Source organism: Mustela putorius, unplaced genomic scaffold, assembly GCF_011764305.1.
Source record: "Mustela putorius furo isolate JIRA1106 unplaced genomic scaffold, ASM1176430v1.1 tig00003914_pilon_pilon_pilon, whole genome shotgun sequence".
Taxonomy (NCBI): domain Eukaryota; kingdom Metazoa; phylum Chordata; class Mammalia; order Carnivora; family Mustelidae; genus Mustela; species Mustela putorius.
Window position 1 is genome coordinate 1,257,750 of NW_025422061.1, and position 15,193 is coordinate 1,272,942.

The following is a 15,193-nucleotide window of genomic DNA, read 5'->3' on the forward strand; positions in this document are numbered from 1 at the left end:
AGGTAGAGAACTGTTGGTGGACCAGGCTGTGATCCCCATAGAAATGGAACACGACTAGCCTTCTCAGTTTTTCTGGGGCATTTACTACAGACCTTCATTTACTGCACTTCCCAAGGTTGATGGGCCTCTCCTCTCCACAGAATCCAAGTTATGAATGAGAAATTTGAGGAATTATACATGTAACAATCCAGCAGAACTCTGGGAACCTTGGACAGCCTAATTCATAAAATGGGGAAGGAAATGCACAATTCCAAAGCCCAAATTGCTATTTACTTCCTTATGTCTGGAGAGACTGTTTTGTCTTAAATCTTTCCTTTTATAATGCCCAACCTTTAATTTCTGAACAATCCATTCAACACAGAGAATGAATGACTTACCATATTCTTCCTGAAGTTTGCCTTTAAAAAGAAATACAGAAATAAGTTATTGAATGGAACTAAGACTTCTGACCTTTCATGGCTCTATGAAGGCCATGAAATTCTTTATATAGGACTAGAAACTATAACGTTTGACTGAGAGAGCCAAGTGTTTTGCAGCTACTTAAAAGAAATGCAGACATTTCAACCACATAAAGATTTCTACCTGACTTTTGATGTACCACACCAGGATTCACAGAGTTCTATACGTGACCTTCCAAAACTGCCCAGAGAGATATTCAGTATCTATAAGTTTATCTATGTCCAAAAACATACCTATGTCTACATTATCCATAGTTCTTGCTCTATATATCATATACCTATCTTCCTTATTACATATGTACATGAGGTTATATACATTAGTTCCATTTCTTGCTTGGCTATATATAATTTCTCTAATATACATAGGGTAGAGCAACCGCCTTTTTGCAGTAGGGTTTATGTTTTGTACAGATGAACACCTGTACTTCAATTACTGCATAATGTGCTAATTCCTTTTTTTTTCTTCTGAGAAATGTGAGGCATGTTTCGATATTTGCTGTACTGTCTGATATCCACACCAGGGCTTTCCAGTGTTCCCTTTCTACAACTTTACCAAAGTTCCTTCTCTTTCTGATTAAAACATTATGTTCGATGTTTACGTCTGTGTTCTTACAGAATGAAATGCTCACTCTTTCCTTTGGAGATGATTCTGGTAGTTTCCTCAATGTTCTACCTCTTTTCCCAACCCATCTATATCCTTTCATAAATCAATATATAATAAGTCTCCTAAGAATGCATCATATCATTATCATATATGTATCATATTTATCATATATGTATCATCTGTGGACATTTATATTACTTGCTTTTCTTGCATGGCTATATGAAAAATCCTCTAATAAACATTGGGGAGAGCATGCACTTTTTAGCAGTAGTGTTTTTAATTTCTCCTGATAAATACCTAGTACTTGATTTACTGCATGATTCGATTAATTCCATTTTTGTTCTGTTGAGAAACATGAAAATATTTTTTCCAATATTGGCTGCACAAATTTATATTCTCATCAGTAGGTCATCATGTTCCCTCTCTACACCTTCACCAAAGTTGCCTCTCTGTTTTATAAAAAACATTGTGCCAGGTATTTTTTCATCTATGTGTTCAGAGGAAGAAACACTGACTCTTTCCTTTGGGGATGATTCTGGTAGATTCCTCAACATCCTACCTTAGAATTCAAATCCCATTTATATCCTTTCATGGGGTATGAATATTTAGTAAGTCTCTTAAGGACATCTCCCTTTGCATGATCCGTCTGAGGTCTCATAGAGCCTAGTGCGAAGTGTGATACATGTCTATTTCTAAGCAGCTCCTAATCAAGACTCTTATAAATGTCTTACTTTTGGCTCAGTGGAGTATGTCCAAATACATAACGTTCAGACTAAAATAAGATGAAGTCAGTCCAAATTAATACTAATTTTAAAAATGTCTAGACGATAATATTTATTAATAAACATATCACCACTGGAAAAAAACAAGTTGAAGTCAATCAAAGTGTTTCATTTTCACATAAGTGATTCTGTGAAAATTAACTATATTGGGATTTTTTTTTATACCTAGGCCAGAGAAGAAACCAGAGATTATGTTCTCTTTCCTTCATAATCCAGAAAAGGAGGGGGCAAAACAAACAAGGAAAAAGTCATAAAAAAATCAGTTTTTTTCCACCCAAAGTGTAATGGTGGACTAGTCACACTCAATTCTGCACTGATCAGGCCACTGACTCTCAGTGAAGAAGATCACATAGCGCTGACCAGTCCCATGTTCAGAGCACCATCCAAAGCAATGAAGTGGGTATGTAAGCCTGTGGGGTCCCAGAGAGTACTTAGATCCTTCTCTGAAATTTTGAGGGTTCTCCGTTTCTAAATGGAAATCAAAAGAAATTAGGAAATGACCACAGAAAAGAGATATTTCAGGAATAGGGAACAAGTGCTAATGCATATAGATCAAATAACTTTGAAAATAACCTAAATAACCTGGTGAAGAGTTAAAAACAAAATCAAAACAAATAATAAAATACATGAATAAAGTATATGAAACTTATGCATCTTTTATGTCAACAAACATAGTGAAAAATGTAAAGCCTTAAAGGAGCCAACTATTGGGACACATGGGTGGTCCAGCTGTTTAAGCCAGCAACTCTTGCTTTTGGCTCAGGTCATGTTCTCAAAATCAGGAGCTCAAGCCCCACATCATGCTCCATGCACAGAACAAAGTCTCCTCATTATTTTTTCTCCCTCTCTCCCTTCCCTCACTCTCACTCACACTGACTTTCCTATGTACATAAATACATCTTTAAAAAAATAGCCCAATAAGGTTGTTGATGCATTGATTTGGACTCTTATCATAAAAAATACAAATTAGCACTAAGTATCATTTAATAATAAATAACTAAGGGATTAGACAAAACCAAGGTCAATGTCAAAGTTCACATATGGAATTTTATTTTAGAAGCGATAATAGAAAATAATCCTCAAGGGATAACTGAATATTTATTGGGCCTTTAAAAATTAAAACAACAACAACAACAAAAACCCTAGGGTTACCTGGTCGTCTTGGCTTCTTAGTGGTGACATTTGGTTTTGTCTCATGGGCTGACCACTGACTCATGTGTTCCAGGCCCTCTTGGGGCGCATTGCTCAGTTTGTAGTCTACATGTACCTCTCCCTCAGCTTCTACCCTCTCTCATGCTCTGTCTCTCTCTCTTTCTATCTCTCTAAACTAAGTAATGGAAACCTTTTAAAATGTAAGAGCAGTTAATAACATGGGATATAATTGAACAAAGATGCTACTGTACAACCTACAATTTATAATGCTACAAAAGGACAGCTTTCTTTCAGCTTATATGTCAACAGATAAAGAAGTCCATTTAAACAACTGATAGGGAGGAGGAGTCAAGATGGCGGAGAAGTAGCAGGCTGAGACTACTTCAGCTAGCTGGAGATCAGCTAGATAGATTATCTAAAGATTGCAAACACCTGAAAATCCATCGGCAGATCGAAGAGAAGAAGAACAGCAATTCTGGAAACAGAAAAACAACCACTTTCCGAAAGGTAGGACTGGCGGAGAAGTGATTCCAAGGCGACGGGAAGATAGACCCCGGGGGGCGGGGCCGGCTCCCTGCAAGCGGTGGAGCAACCGCGCACAAAATCAGGACTTTTAAAAGTCTGTTCCACTGAGGGACATCGCTCCAGAGGCTACCCGGGGCGAAGCCCACGCGGGGTCAGCGTGGCCTCAGGTCCCGCAGGGTCACAGAAGGATCGGGGGTGTCTGAGTGTCGCAGAGCTTGCGGGTATTGGAACGGGAAAGCCGGCTACAGACACAGAGCCGACAGTAAGCTCGCAGCTCGGAGTGACCTTGAACCGGTCGCAGGCTCAGTGAGCTCGGAGCACGGCTGGAGGTCAGGCAGACGGGAGTAACTGGATGCTGTTCTCTGAGGGCGCACTGAGGAGTGCGGCCCTGGGCTCTCGGCTCCTCCAGACCAGAGACCAGGAGGCTGCCATTTGTATTCCCTGTCCTCTGGAACTCTACGGAAAGCACTCAGGGAACAAAAGCTCCTGAAAGCAAACGAGAGCGGATTACTCACCCAGGCCCCAGGTAAGGGCTGTGTAATTCCACCTGGGGCAAAGAAACTTGAGAATCACTACAACAGGCCCCTCCCCCAGAAGATCAACAAGAAATCCAGCTGAGACCAAGTTCACCTACAAAGGAGTGCAGTTTCAGTACCAAAGAGAGCAGCAGAATTCCAGAGGAGGAGAAAGCCAAGCACGGAACTCATGGCTTTTTCCCTGTGATTTTTTTTTTAGTCTTGCAGTTAATTTAATTTTTTTCTTTTTCATTTTTTTTTTCTCGCCTTCGGGTAAAATTTTTTTTAACTGTTACCTTTTTCTTTTTTAACGATTTTTTACTAGTTTATCTAATATATATATTTTTTCTTTTTTATATTTTTCTTAGGTGTTTTCTTTTTTTAAAATTCTTCTCTTTTTTTTTCTTTTTTCTTTTTTCCTTTTTGAAACTCTTTTTATCCCCTTTCTCCCCCTCAAGATTTTGGATCTCTTCTAATTTGGTTAAAGCATATTTTCCTGGGGTTGTTGCCACCCTTTTGGTATTTTACTTGCCCCTTCATATACTCTTCTCTGGACAAAAAGACAAGACGTAAAAATTCAACACAAAAAAAAGAACAAGAGGCAGTACCGAAGGCTAGGGACCTAATCAATACAGACATTGGTAATATGTCAGATCTAGAGTTCAGAATGACAATTCTCAAGGCTCTAGCCAGGCTCGAAAAAGGCATGGAAGATATTAGAGAAACCCTCTCGAGAGATATAAAAGCCCTTTCTGGAGAAATAAAAGAACTAAAATCTAACCAAGTTGAAATCAAAAAAGCTATTAATGAGGTGCAATCAAAAATGGAGGCTCTCACTGCTAGGATAAATGAGGCAGAAAAAAGAATTAGTGATATAGAAGACCAAATTACAGAGAATAAAGAAGATGAGCAAAAGAGGGACAAACAGCTACTGGACCACGAGGGGAGAATTCGGGAGATAAATGACACCATAAGACAAAACAACATTAGAATAATTGGGATTCCAGAAGAAGAAGAAAGAGAGAGGGGAGCAGAAGATATACTGGAGAGAATTATTGGGGAGAATTTCCCCAATATGGCAAAGGGAACGAGCATAAAAATTCAGGAGGTTCAGAGAATGCCCCTCAAAATCAATAAGAATAGGCCCACACCCCGTCACCTAATAGTAAAATTTACAAGTCTCAGTGACAAAGAGAAAATCCTGAAAGCAGCCCGGGAAAAGAAGTCTGTAACATACAATGGTAAAAATATTAGATTGGCAGCTGACATATCCACAGAGACCTGGCAGGCCAGAAAGAGCTGGCATGATATTTTCAGAGCACTAAACGAGAAAAACATGCAGCCAAGAATACTATATCCACCTAGGCTATCATTGAAAATAGAAGGAGAGAATAAAAGCTTCCAGGACAAACAAAAACTGAAAGAATTTGCAAACACCAAACCAGCCCTACAGGAAATCTTGAAAGGGGTCCTATAAGCAAAGAGAGAGCCTACAAGTGATAGATCAGAAAGGAACAGAGACCATATACAGTAACTGTCACTTTACAGGCAATACAATGGCCCTAAATTCACATCTCTCAATAGTTACCCTGAATGTTAATGGACTAAATGCCCCTGTCAAAAGACACAGGGTATCAGAAAGGATAAAAAAACAAAACCCATCTATATGTTGCCTCCAAGAAACTCATTTTAAGCCCGAAGACACCTCCAGATTTAAAGTGAGGGGGTGGAAAAGAATTTACCATGCTAATGGACATCAAAAGAAAGCAGGAATGGGAATCCTTATATCAGATCAATTAGATTTTAAGCCAAAGTCTATAATAAGAGATGAGGAAGGACACTATATCATACTCAAAGGGTCTGTCCAACAAGAAGATCTAACAATTTTAAATATCTATGCCCCCAACGTGGGAGCAGCCAACTATATAAACCAATTAATAACAAAATCAAAGAAACTCATCAACAATAATACAATAATAGTAGGGGACTTTAACACTCCCCTCACTGAAATGGACAGGTCATCCAAGCAAAAGATCATCAAGGAAATAAAGGCCTTAAACGACACACTGGACCAGATGGACATCACAGATATATTCAGAACATTTCATCCCAAAGCAACAGAATACACATTCTTCTCTAGTGCACATGGAACATTCTCCAGAATAGATCACATCCTCGGTCCTAAATCAGGACTCAACCGGTATCAAAAGATTGGGGTCATTCCCTGCATATTTTCAGACCACAATGCTCTAAAGCTAGAACTCTACCACAAAAGGAAGTTTGAAAAGAACCCAAATACATGGAGACTAAACAGCATCCTTCTAAAGAATGAATGGGTCAACCGGGAAATTAAAGTAGAATTGAAAAAAATCATGGAAACAAATGATAATGAAAATACAACAGTTCAAAATCTGTGGGACACAACAAAGGCAGTGCTGAGAGGAAAATATATAGCGGTACAAGCCTTCCTCAACAAACAAGAAAGGTCTCAGGTACACATCCTAACCCTACACCTAAAGGAGCTGGAGAAAGAACAAGAAAGAAACCCTAACCCAGCAGGAGAAGAGAAATCATAAAGATCAGAGCAGAAATCAATGAAATAGAAACCAAAAAAACAATAGAACAAATCAACGAAAGTAGGAGCTGGTTCTTTGAAAGAATTAATAAAATTGATAAACCCCTGGCCCGAATTATCAAAAAGAAAAGAGAAAGGACCCAAATAAATAAAATCATGAATGAAAAAGGAGAGATCACAACTAACACCAAAAAAATACAAACTATTATAAGAACATACTATGAGAAACTCTACGGCAAAAAATTTGACAATCTGGAAGAAATGGATGCATTCCTAGAAACATATAAACTACCAGAACTGAACCAGGAAGAAATAGAAAGCCCGAACAGACCCATAACCAGTAAGGAGATAGAAACAGTCATTAAAATCTCCAAACAAACAAAAGCCCAGGGCCAGATGGCTTCCCGGGGGAATTCTACCAAACATTTAAAGAAGAACTAATTCCTATTCTCCTGAAACTGTTCCAATAAATAGATATGGAAGGAAAACTTCCAAACTCATTTTATGAGGCCAGCATCACCTTGATCCCAAAACCAGACAGGAATCCCACCAAAAAAGAGAGCTATAGACCAATATCCTTGATGAACACAGATGCGAAAATACTCAACAAAATACTAGCCAATAGGTTTCAACAGTACATCAAAAGGATTATTCACCACGACCAAGTGGGATTTATTCCAGGGCTGCAAGGTTGGTTCAACATCTGCAAATCAGTCAATGTGATACAACATATCAATAAAAGAAAGAACAAGAACCATATGATACTCTCAATAGATGCTGAAAATGCATTTTACAAAGTACAGCATTCATTCCTGATCAAAACTCTTCAAAGTGTAGGGATAGAGGGCACATACCTTAATATCATCAAAGCCATCTATGAAAAACCTACCGCAAATATCATTCTCAATGGAGAAAAACTGAAAGCTTTTCCGCGGTCAGGAACATGGCAGCAATGTCCTTTATCACCACTGCTATTCAACATAGTACTAGAGGTCCTAGCCTCAGCAATCAGACAACAAAAGGAAATTAAAGGCCTCCAAATCGGCAAAGAAGAAGTCAAATTATCACTCTTCGCAGATGATATGATATTATATGTGGAAAACCCAAAAGACTCCACTCCAAAACTGCTAGAACTTATACAGGAATTCAGTAAAGTGTCAGGATATAAAATCAATGCACAGAAATCAGTTGCATTTCTCTACACCAACAGCAAGACAGAAGAAAGAGAAATTAAGGAGTCAATCCCATTTACAATTGCATCCAAAACCATAAGATACCTAGGAATAAACCTAACCTAAGAGACACAGAACCTATACTCAGAAAACTATAAAGTACTCATGATAGAAATTGAGGAAGACACAAAGAAATGGAAAAATGTTCCATGCTCCTGGATTGGAAGAATAAATATTGTGAAAATGTCTCGGGTACCTAAAGCAATCTACACATTTAATGCAATTCCTATCAAAGTACCATCCTTCTTTTTCAAAGAAATGGAACAAATAATTCTAAAATTCATATGGAACCAGAAAAGACCTCGAATAGCCAAAGGGATATTGAAAAAGAAAGCCAACGTTGGTGGCATCACAATTCTGGACATCAAGCTCTATCACAAAGCTGTCATCATGAAGACAGCATGGTACTGGCACAAAAACAGACACATAGATCAATGGAACAGAATAGAGAGCCCAGAAAGAGACCCTCGAATCTATGGTCAACTAATCTTCGACAAAGCAGGAAAGAATGTCCAATGGAAAAAAGACAGCCTCTTCAATAAATGGTGCTGGGAAAATTGGACAGCCACATGCAGAAAAATGAAATTGGACCATTTCCTTACACCACACACAAAAATAGACTCAAAATGGATGAAGGACCTCAATGTGTGAAAAGAATCCATCAAAATCCTTGAGGAGAACACAGGCAGCAACCTCTTCGACCTTAGCCACAGCAACATCTTCCTAGGAACAACGCCAAAGGCAAGGGATGCAAGGGCAAAAATGAACTATTGGGATTTCATCAATCAAAAGCTTTTGCATAGCAAAGGAAACAGTTAACAAAATCAAAAGAGAACTGACAGAATGGGAGAAGATATTTGCAAACGACATATAGGATAAAGGACTACTGTCCAGAATCTATAAAGAACTTAGCAAATTCAACACCCAAAGAACAAATAATCCAATCAAGAAATGGACAGAGGACATGAACAGACATTTCTGCAAAGAAGACATCCAGATGGCCAACAGACACATGAAAAAGTGCTCCATATCACTCGGCATCAGGGAAATACAAATCAAAACCACAATGCGATATCACCTGACACCAGTCAGAATGGCTAAAATCAACAAGTCAGGAAATGACAGATGCTGGCGAGGATGCGGAGAAAGGGGAACCCTCCTACACTGTTGGTGGGAATGCAAGCTGGTGCAGCCACTCTGGAAAACAGCATGGAGGTTCCTCAAAATGTTGAAAATAGAACTGCCCTATGACCCAGCAATTGCACTATTGGGTATTTACCCTAAGATACAAATGGAGTGATCCAAAGGGGCACATGCACCCGAATGTTTATAGCGGCAATGTCCAGAATAGCCAAACTATGGAAAGAACCTAGATGTCCATCAACAGATGAATGGATCAAGAAGATGTGGTATATATACACAATGGAATACTATGCAGCCATCAAAAGAAATGAAATCTTTCCATTTGCGACAACATGGATGGAACTAGAGCGTATCATGCTTAGCGAAATAAGTCAAGCAGAGAAAGACAACTATCATATGATCTCCCTGATATGAGGAATTGGTGATGCAACATGGGGGCTTAAATTGGTACGAGAAGACTAAATGAAACAAGATCGGATTGGGAGGGAAACAAAACATAAGTGACTCTTAATCTCACAAAACAAACTGAGGGTTGTTGGGGGAGGGTGTTTGGGAGAAGGGGGTGGGATTATGGACATTGGGGAGGGTATGTGCTTTGGTGAGTGCTGTGAAGTGTGTAAACCTGGTGATTCACAGACCTCTACCCCTGGGGATAAAAATATACGTTTATAAAAAAAATAAAAAATTAAAATACAAAAAAAAAAACAACTGATAATTTGTTATGTGGAAACCATTTACTAATGTGATTTTCATAGATCAAATACATTTTTTCCAAGATAACTTCCCCTCCAAAATATAAAAAAAAAAGACTAATCATGTTTTTTTTTAAGTTCTGTATAAAAACAAAAGATATAATAAATAATTCAACAGTGTATGTGTGGAAAAATGGCTAGAGAAGTAGTCAGTACTTATCCATGAGGGTGAAAATACGAGATAGAAAAGAGAGAAAGTAAAGCAGGTATTGTATTCATCATTTGAAAGAGAAGGTCTCTGACATTCCAAAATATTATGAAATATGCTATAATTACATCATTTATTGTCTCCTTTACTCATTAATTAAGCCAGTGCATGGATATCCATCTGCTGATTATGTAGCACTCATCCAAGGACAAGCCTCAAAGTTCATGCAGATTACCCATGGAGTCTGAGCTGAAACTGACGGGGATTGGATCTTTAAGACTTTAGAAAATGGTGACATGCAGAGTCAGTAACCCAAAAAGTCAAGCAGGTTTCATTGCTCATCCCAAGAAAATCTGTGGTTATTCAAAGGCAAAATTGTCCATGGACATTTTGTAAAGTTCATACTTAATCTGATGATAACACATATATCAATTCATACCTTGGACACAGGAATGAAGCAGGTTATGAAAGATTTTTAAAAATTGAGTGCATAAATGTAAGTGAGAAGAAATCCCATACATGGGGAAATTTCAAAAATGCAGAAGAGGAAGTAGGTTTTCCAAGTGCATTATATACAAGCTTCAATTTCTCAATTTCCAAAGAAGTGGGTTAGCAAGGAAAAGATACATGAAAATTAATAAAAACTTTGAAAATAGCTCACATTAATAGATATTTAATGGTGGAACAGGCTGTCCTCTGCATTGAAATGGAGCACCATGAGCCTTCTCATGATTTCTGGGGCGTTTACTGCATACCTTCATTTACTACATTGCCCATATTTTAACCAGGTCACCTCTCTGTAGAATCCAGGCTATAATTGCAAACTTCAAGGAATTATAGATGCAATGATATAACAGAGCTCATGGACACTTGGACAACCAAATTCATAAAAAAAAGGAGTAAATACACAATTCCAAAACCCAAATTGCTATTTATTTCCTTATATTTTTAGAGACTGTCAGTACAAGGAAGTAATGGATGACTTACCATGTTCTACCTGAAGTTTACCTTAAAAAAAATAATACAGAAAGTTAGAGAATGAAAGTAAAATTTCTGACAGTTCATTGCTCTTTGAAGGCAGTGAATCTCATTATAGATAGGACTGGGAATAATAAATTATAAATTTTGTGTGTGAGAGCCAAGTGTTGTGCAGCTACATAAGAGAAAAGCACAAGTTTCAACTACATAGAGATTCTTAACAGATTTTTGATAACCCGTGCCATGATTCACAGAGCTCTGAGACTTGACCTTCCAACACTGCCCAGGGATATATCCTTTCACTCTTCAAACACAATTAGATATCAAATTATTCTGTATTCCTGGTAAATAAGACAGATATATCCCTGGGCAGTGTTGGAATATATATATTAATATATTATATATAATATATATAATATGTTATTATATATAATATGTTATGTATATATTATATTATATATTATTTATATTTATAAATATATATATATACACAATATATATAAGTGCAATATATAAGTGTATATATTGCATATATACAATATATACAATTTATAATATATAAAAATATATATTATATATATATAAAATATATATAAAAATATATATATTTTATATATAATATATATATTCCATCACTGCCCAGGACACTTGGATATATCTGGATATACACAAATTATATATATATAATTTGTCTATAAGTATACCTATATCTGTATCTGTAATATATTTATCTCTATATACATATCTATATCCATATCTTCTTTATCATATATCTATCTTTGGACATTTACATTACCTCCATGTCTTGCTTCACTATATAAAATTCTCTGATATACATAGGGAACAGCATACAGCTTTTTGCAGTACTGTTCTTATTTTGTCCTGATAAATATTTTGTTTTTGAATTACAGAATAATATGGTAATTCCATTTTTATTCTTTTGAGAAGCATGAAAGTTTTATTTCAATATTGCATGCACCAATTTATATTCCCACCAGGAGCTCACTGTACTCCCTTTCTACATCTTCAGCAACATTTGTTATACCCTTCCTTCTGATAACAGTCATTGTGATGTGCATGATATTATATCTTATTGTGGTTTTGATAGTAGATGTTTCCCTAGTGGTTAGTGATATGTAACATCTTTTCCTGTAAATGTTGGCTAACTGTATGTCTTTTTTGACATTAGTCTGGTTATGCCCATATTTAATTGGATTGTTTGAATTTCTGATATTGATTTATTTGAGTTTGTTATATATTTTTTATTAATCCCTTATCAGATATATCATATGAAGATATCTAGTCCCATTCAACAGGTTACCCTTTCATTTTGTTAATAGTTTCCTGCATTGTGCTTAAGTTTTTTACTTTGAGGTAGTCCTATTAGTTTATTTTTGTTTTTCTTGTCCTTGCCTGATTTAACAAATTCAAGTGAATTTGCTAAGACTGATGTCAAGAACTCAGTGCCTATATTTCCTCTAAGAGTTTTATGGTTTAGAGCTTACATTTAATCAAATTTTATTCTTTTGCAATTATCTTCTTAGTTTTCTCAACACCATTTATAGAAGGGAAATTTTTCCCATTGTGTTTTCTTGCCTCTTTTGTCATAGAATAATTCACCATATAAGTGTGGAGTTCTTTGTAGGCTTTCTGTTCTGTTGTATTGATCTATGTATGTATCTACTTTGTGCTAGTAAATCACTGTTTTGAGTACTATAGCTATATATGTTAAACCATGAAATCCAGAAGGCTGATACTTCCAGATTTTTCCTCCTTATCAAGATTTCCTGCTTCTGAGCTACGATGGCAACATTGTCAGGCTTCTTTCACTCTTCAAACACAATTAGATATCAAATTATTCTGTATTCCTGGTAAATAAACATGAGGAATACAGAACAAATCCACAATTAAAGGGAGAGAAAGGGTCACATTGAGGTAGGTAGGAAGTTCAGAGACATGGTTTTAGAAAGAAATAGATCACAGCTTCTGTGGAAGGAGGGGAGTCCTGGTTGCAGAGAAAGGTGAGAGAGAGAGAGAGAGAGAGAAACACACCAGGTAAGACACAAGAAGGACACTTCCCCAAAGCCATTGTGTGGAAAGAGACAAGCTGATTTGTGTTTGTGTGTGTGTTGTTGTTCTTGTTGTTGTTCTTTGTATGTTTGTTTGGTTGGCTGTTTAGTTGTTGTTGTTGTTATTATTGCCTTTTTTTTTTTAAAGCAGGCTTTAAAGACTGGAGTTTTAAAGATCAAAGGACTCCACTGGAATATAGCCCTGAGGGAACTATCTTACTCCTGAAAGAAGACAGGTAAACAACCCCGAGGAACACTACATGAAAATGAGGATCTGGGAAATACCCAGGGAACATTGGGAAGATTAATCATGGTACTGGGAGTGCTTCCTTGAGAACAGCAGGAATGGATACCCCCTCTCTGGAGAAAAGGGAATTGACTAGTGCCATTTTCCTCCTAAACTCCTCAACATAAACACAGACTTACCTTCAGTAAACACCATGATGCTGAGATTGGCTGCCTAACATTCTTACACCAGACTTCACATACCAGCGCTCTGCTTCCACTGCTTTTCTCTGTCAAGCCTGCCTCAGTCCCAAGACAGTAGGCCTCTTCCTCAGAGGACCAACAGAATGGTTATCCACAGCTTGTCTCCCAACCAGAGAGTTCTGCAAGGATTCAGTTCTAGTGGAACTAAAATCAGACCTCATTTAATAACCAGATAAGAGCACACCTAGTTAAAAGTTGCCACACTATTACACAGTTTCAAACACTGTCCACAGCAGGCAAGGAGAGCCTCAGAAGATGACCATCCTGAAAGACAGCACAACCAAAACACAGCAGAAAAATATATGCAGAATACAACAGAGACAGTCCCTAAAGCATCAGTCTCTGGATACCATATGAATTCTTATCTTCATAAAGTCATTCCTCTCAGGATCAGGAAACAAAACATGCTTTCCTAACACAGAGAAGACAGTGACAGAAAAAATGTCAGGACTGAGGAAATCCTCTGAAATCAAACAAAAATGTAAGGTCTCAGCAGAGATCTAAGCAAAACAGATATAATTAATATGCCTAATGGGGAATTTAAAGCAACCATCATAATATTCTAGGTGGGATTGACCAAAAGAATAAAAGACTTAGGGAGGTCCTTACTGCAGAGATAAAAAAGTTAAAAAAACAATCTGTAAGAAAAAAAAATGAAATAACTTAGATTTAAAACAGATTCAATGCAATGGCAGGATGAAAGAAGCAGAAAAATGAATTGGTGACAAAGAAGATAGAATAATGGAAAACAATAAGGCTAAACTAAAGAGAGAAAGAAGAATTATGCATCAAGAGAATAGACATAGGCAACTCAGGAACTCCATCCAACATAATATTTGTATCATAGGAATAACAGAAGAGAAAAAAAAGGAGCCAGACTTATTTGAGTTAATAATAACTGAAAAATTCCCTAATCTAAGGAATGCCTCCAAATATAAAAGGCATAGACAACTCCCTTCAAAATAAATAAAAACAGTTCAACACACACAAAAATATTGTGGTTAACCTTGCAAAATATGGTTATTAAGTAAAAAATCTAGTAAGCACCAAGACAAAAACAGTCACTAAATTACAAGGGAAGACATAAGTCTAGCTGCAGTTCTCTCCAAAGAAACTTGTCAAGACAGAATAGAAAGCATGATATAATCAACACACTGAAAGGGAACAATATATAGCCAAGAATAGTCTGTCAAGCAAGGTTATCACAAAGAAGAGAAGGAGAAAAAAGAGTTTCATAGACAAATAAAAACTAAAGGGGTTTGTGATCACTACACCAGCCCTGCAAGAAATGTTAAAGGGGACTCTGAGTGGGAGGGAAAGCTCAAACATGACAAAAACCAGAAGGAAAATGTGCAGAAACAATGAAAGAAAAAATAATAAAAGGACACTGAATACATATCTACTAATAATTTCTCTGAAGGTAAGTGGACTAAACACCCTAATCAAAAGAAATAAGGTGTCACAAAAAATAAAGAAAAACAAACATAAAAAAAAAAAACTCAACTATATGCTGCCTAAAGGCTCATTTAAGATCTCAAGACACCTGCGATTGTAAGTATGTATATAGAGAAACTTATATCATGTAAACAGATGTCAAAAGAAAACCATAGTAGGAATATTTGTAATAGACAAAGTGGATTTTAAACGAAAGACTGTGATAAAAGATGAAGAAGGGAATTATACTATAATAAACTGGACTATTAAACAAGAAAATCAAACAATTATAAAAATTGATACTACCAACATGGAAGCCCCAAACATATAAAACAAT

At 36.7% G+C, this 15,193-nt stretch overlaps 1 protein-coding gene across 1 annotated transcript in view; it reads right to left on the reverse strand.

Moving 5' to 3' along the window:
* LOC101675935 (butyrophilin subfamily 1 member A1-like) overlaps positions 1 to 15,193 on the reverse strand; it is a 117,065-nt gene that overhangs the window by 25,241 nt on the left and 76,631 nt on the right. The window contains exon 5 of the mRNA XM_045069238.1: positions 378 to 398. Within this exon, the coding sequence (XP_044925173.1) occupies positions 378 to 398 (21 nt within the window). The remainder of the gene's footprint in view (positions 1 to 377; positions 399 to 15,193) is intronic.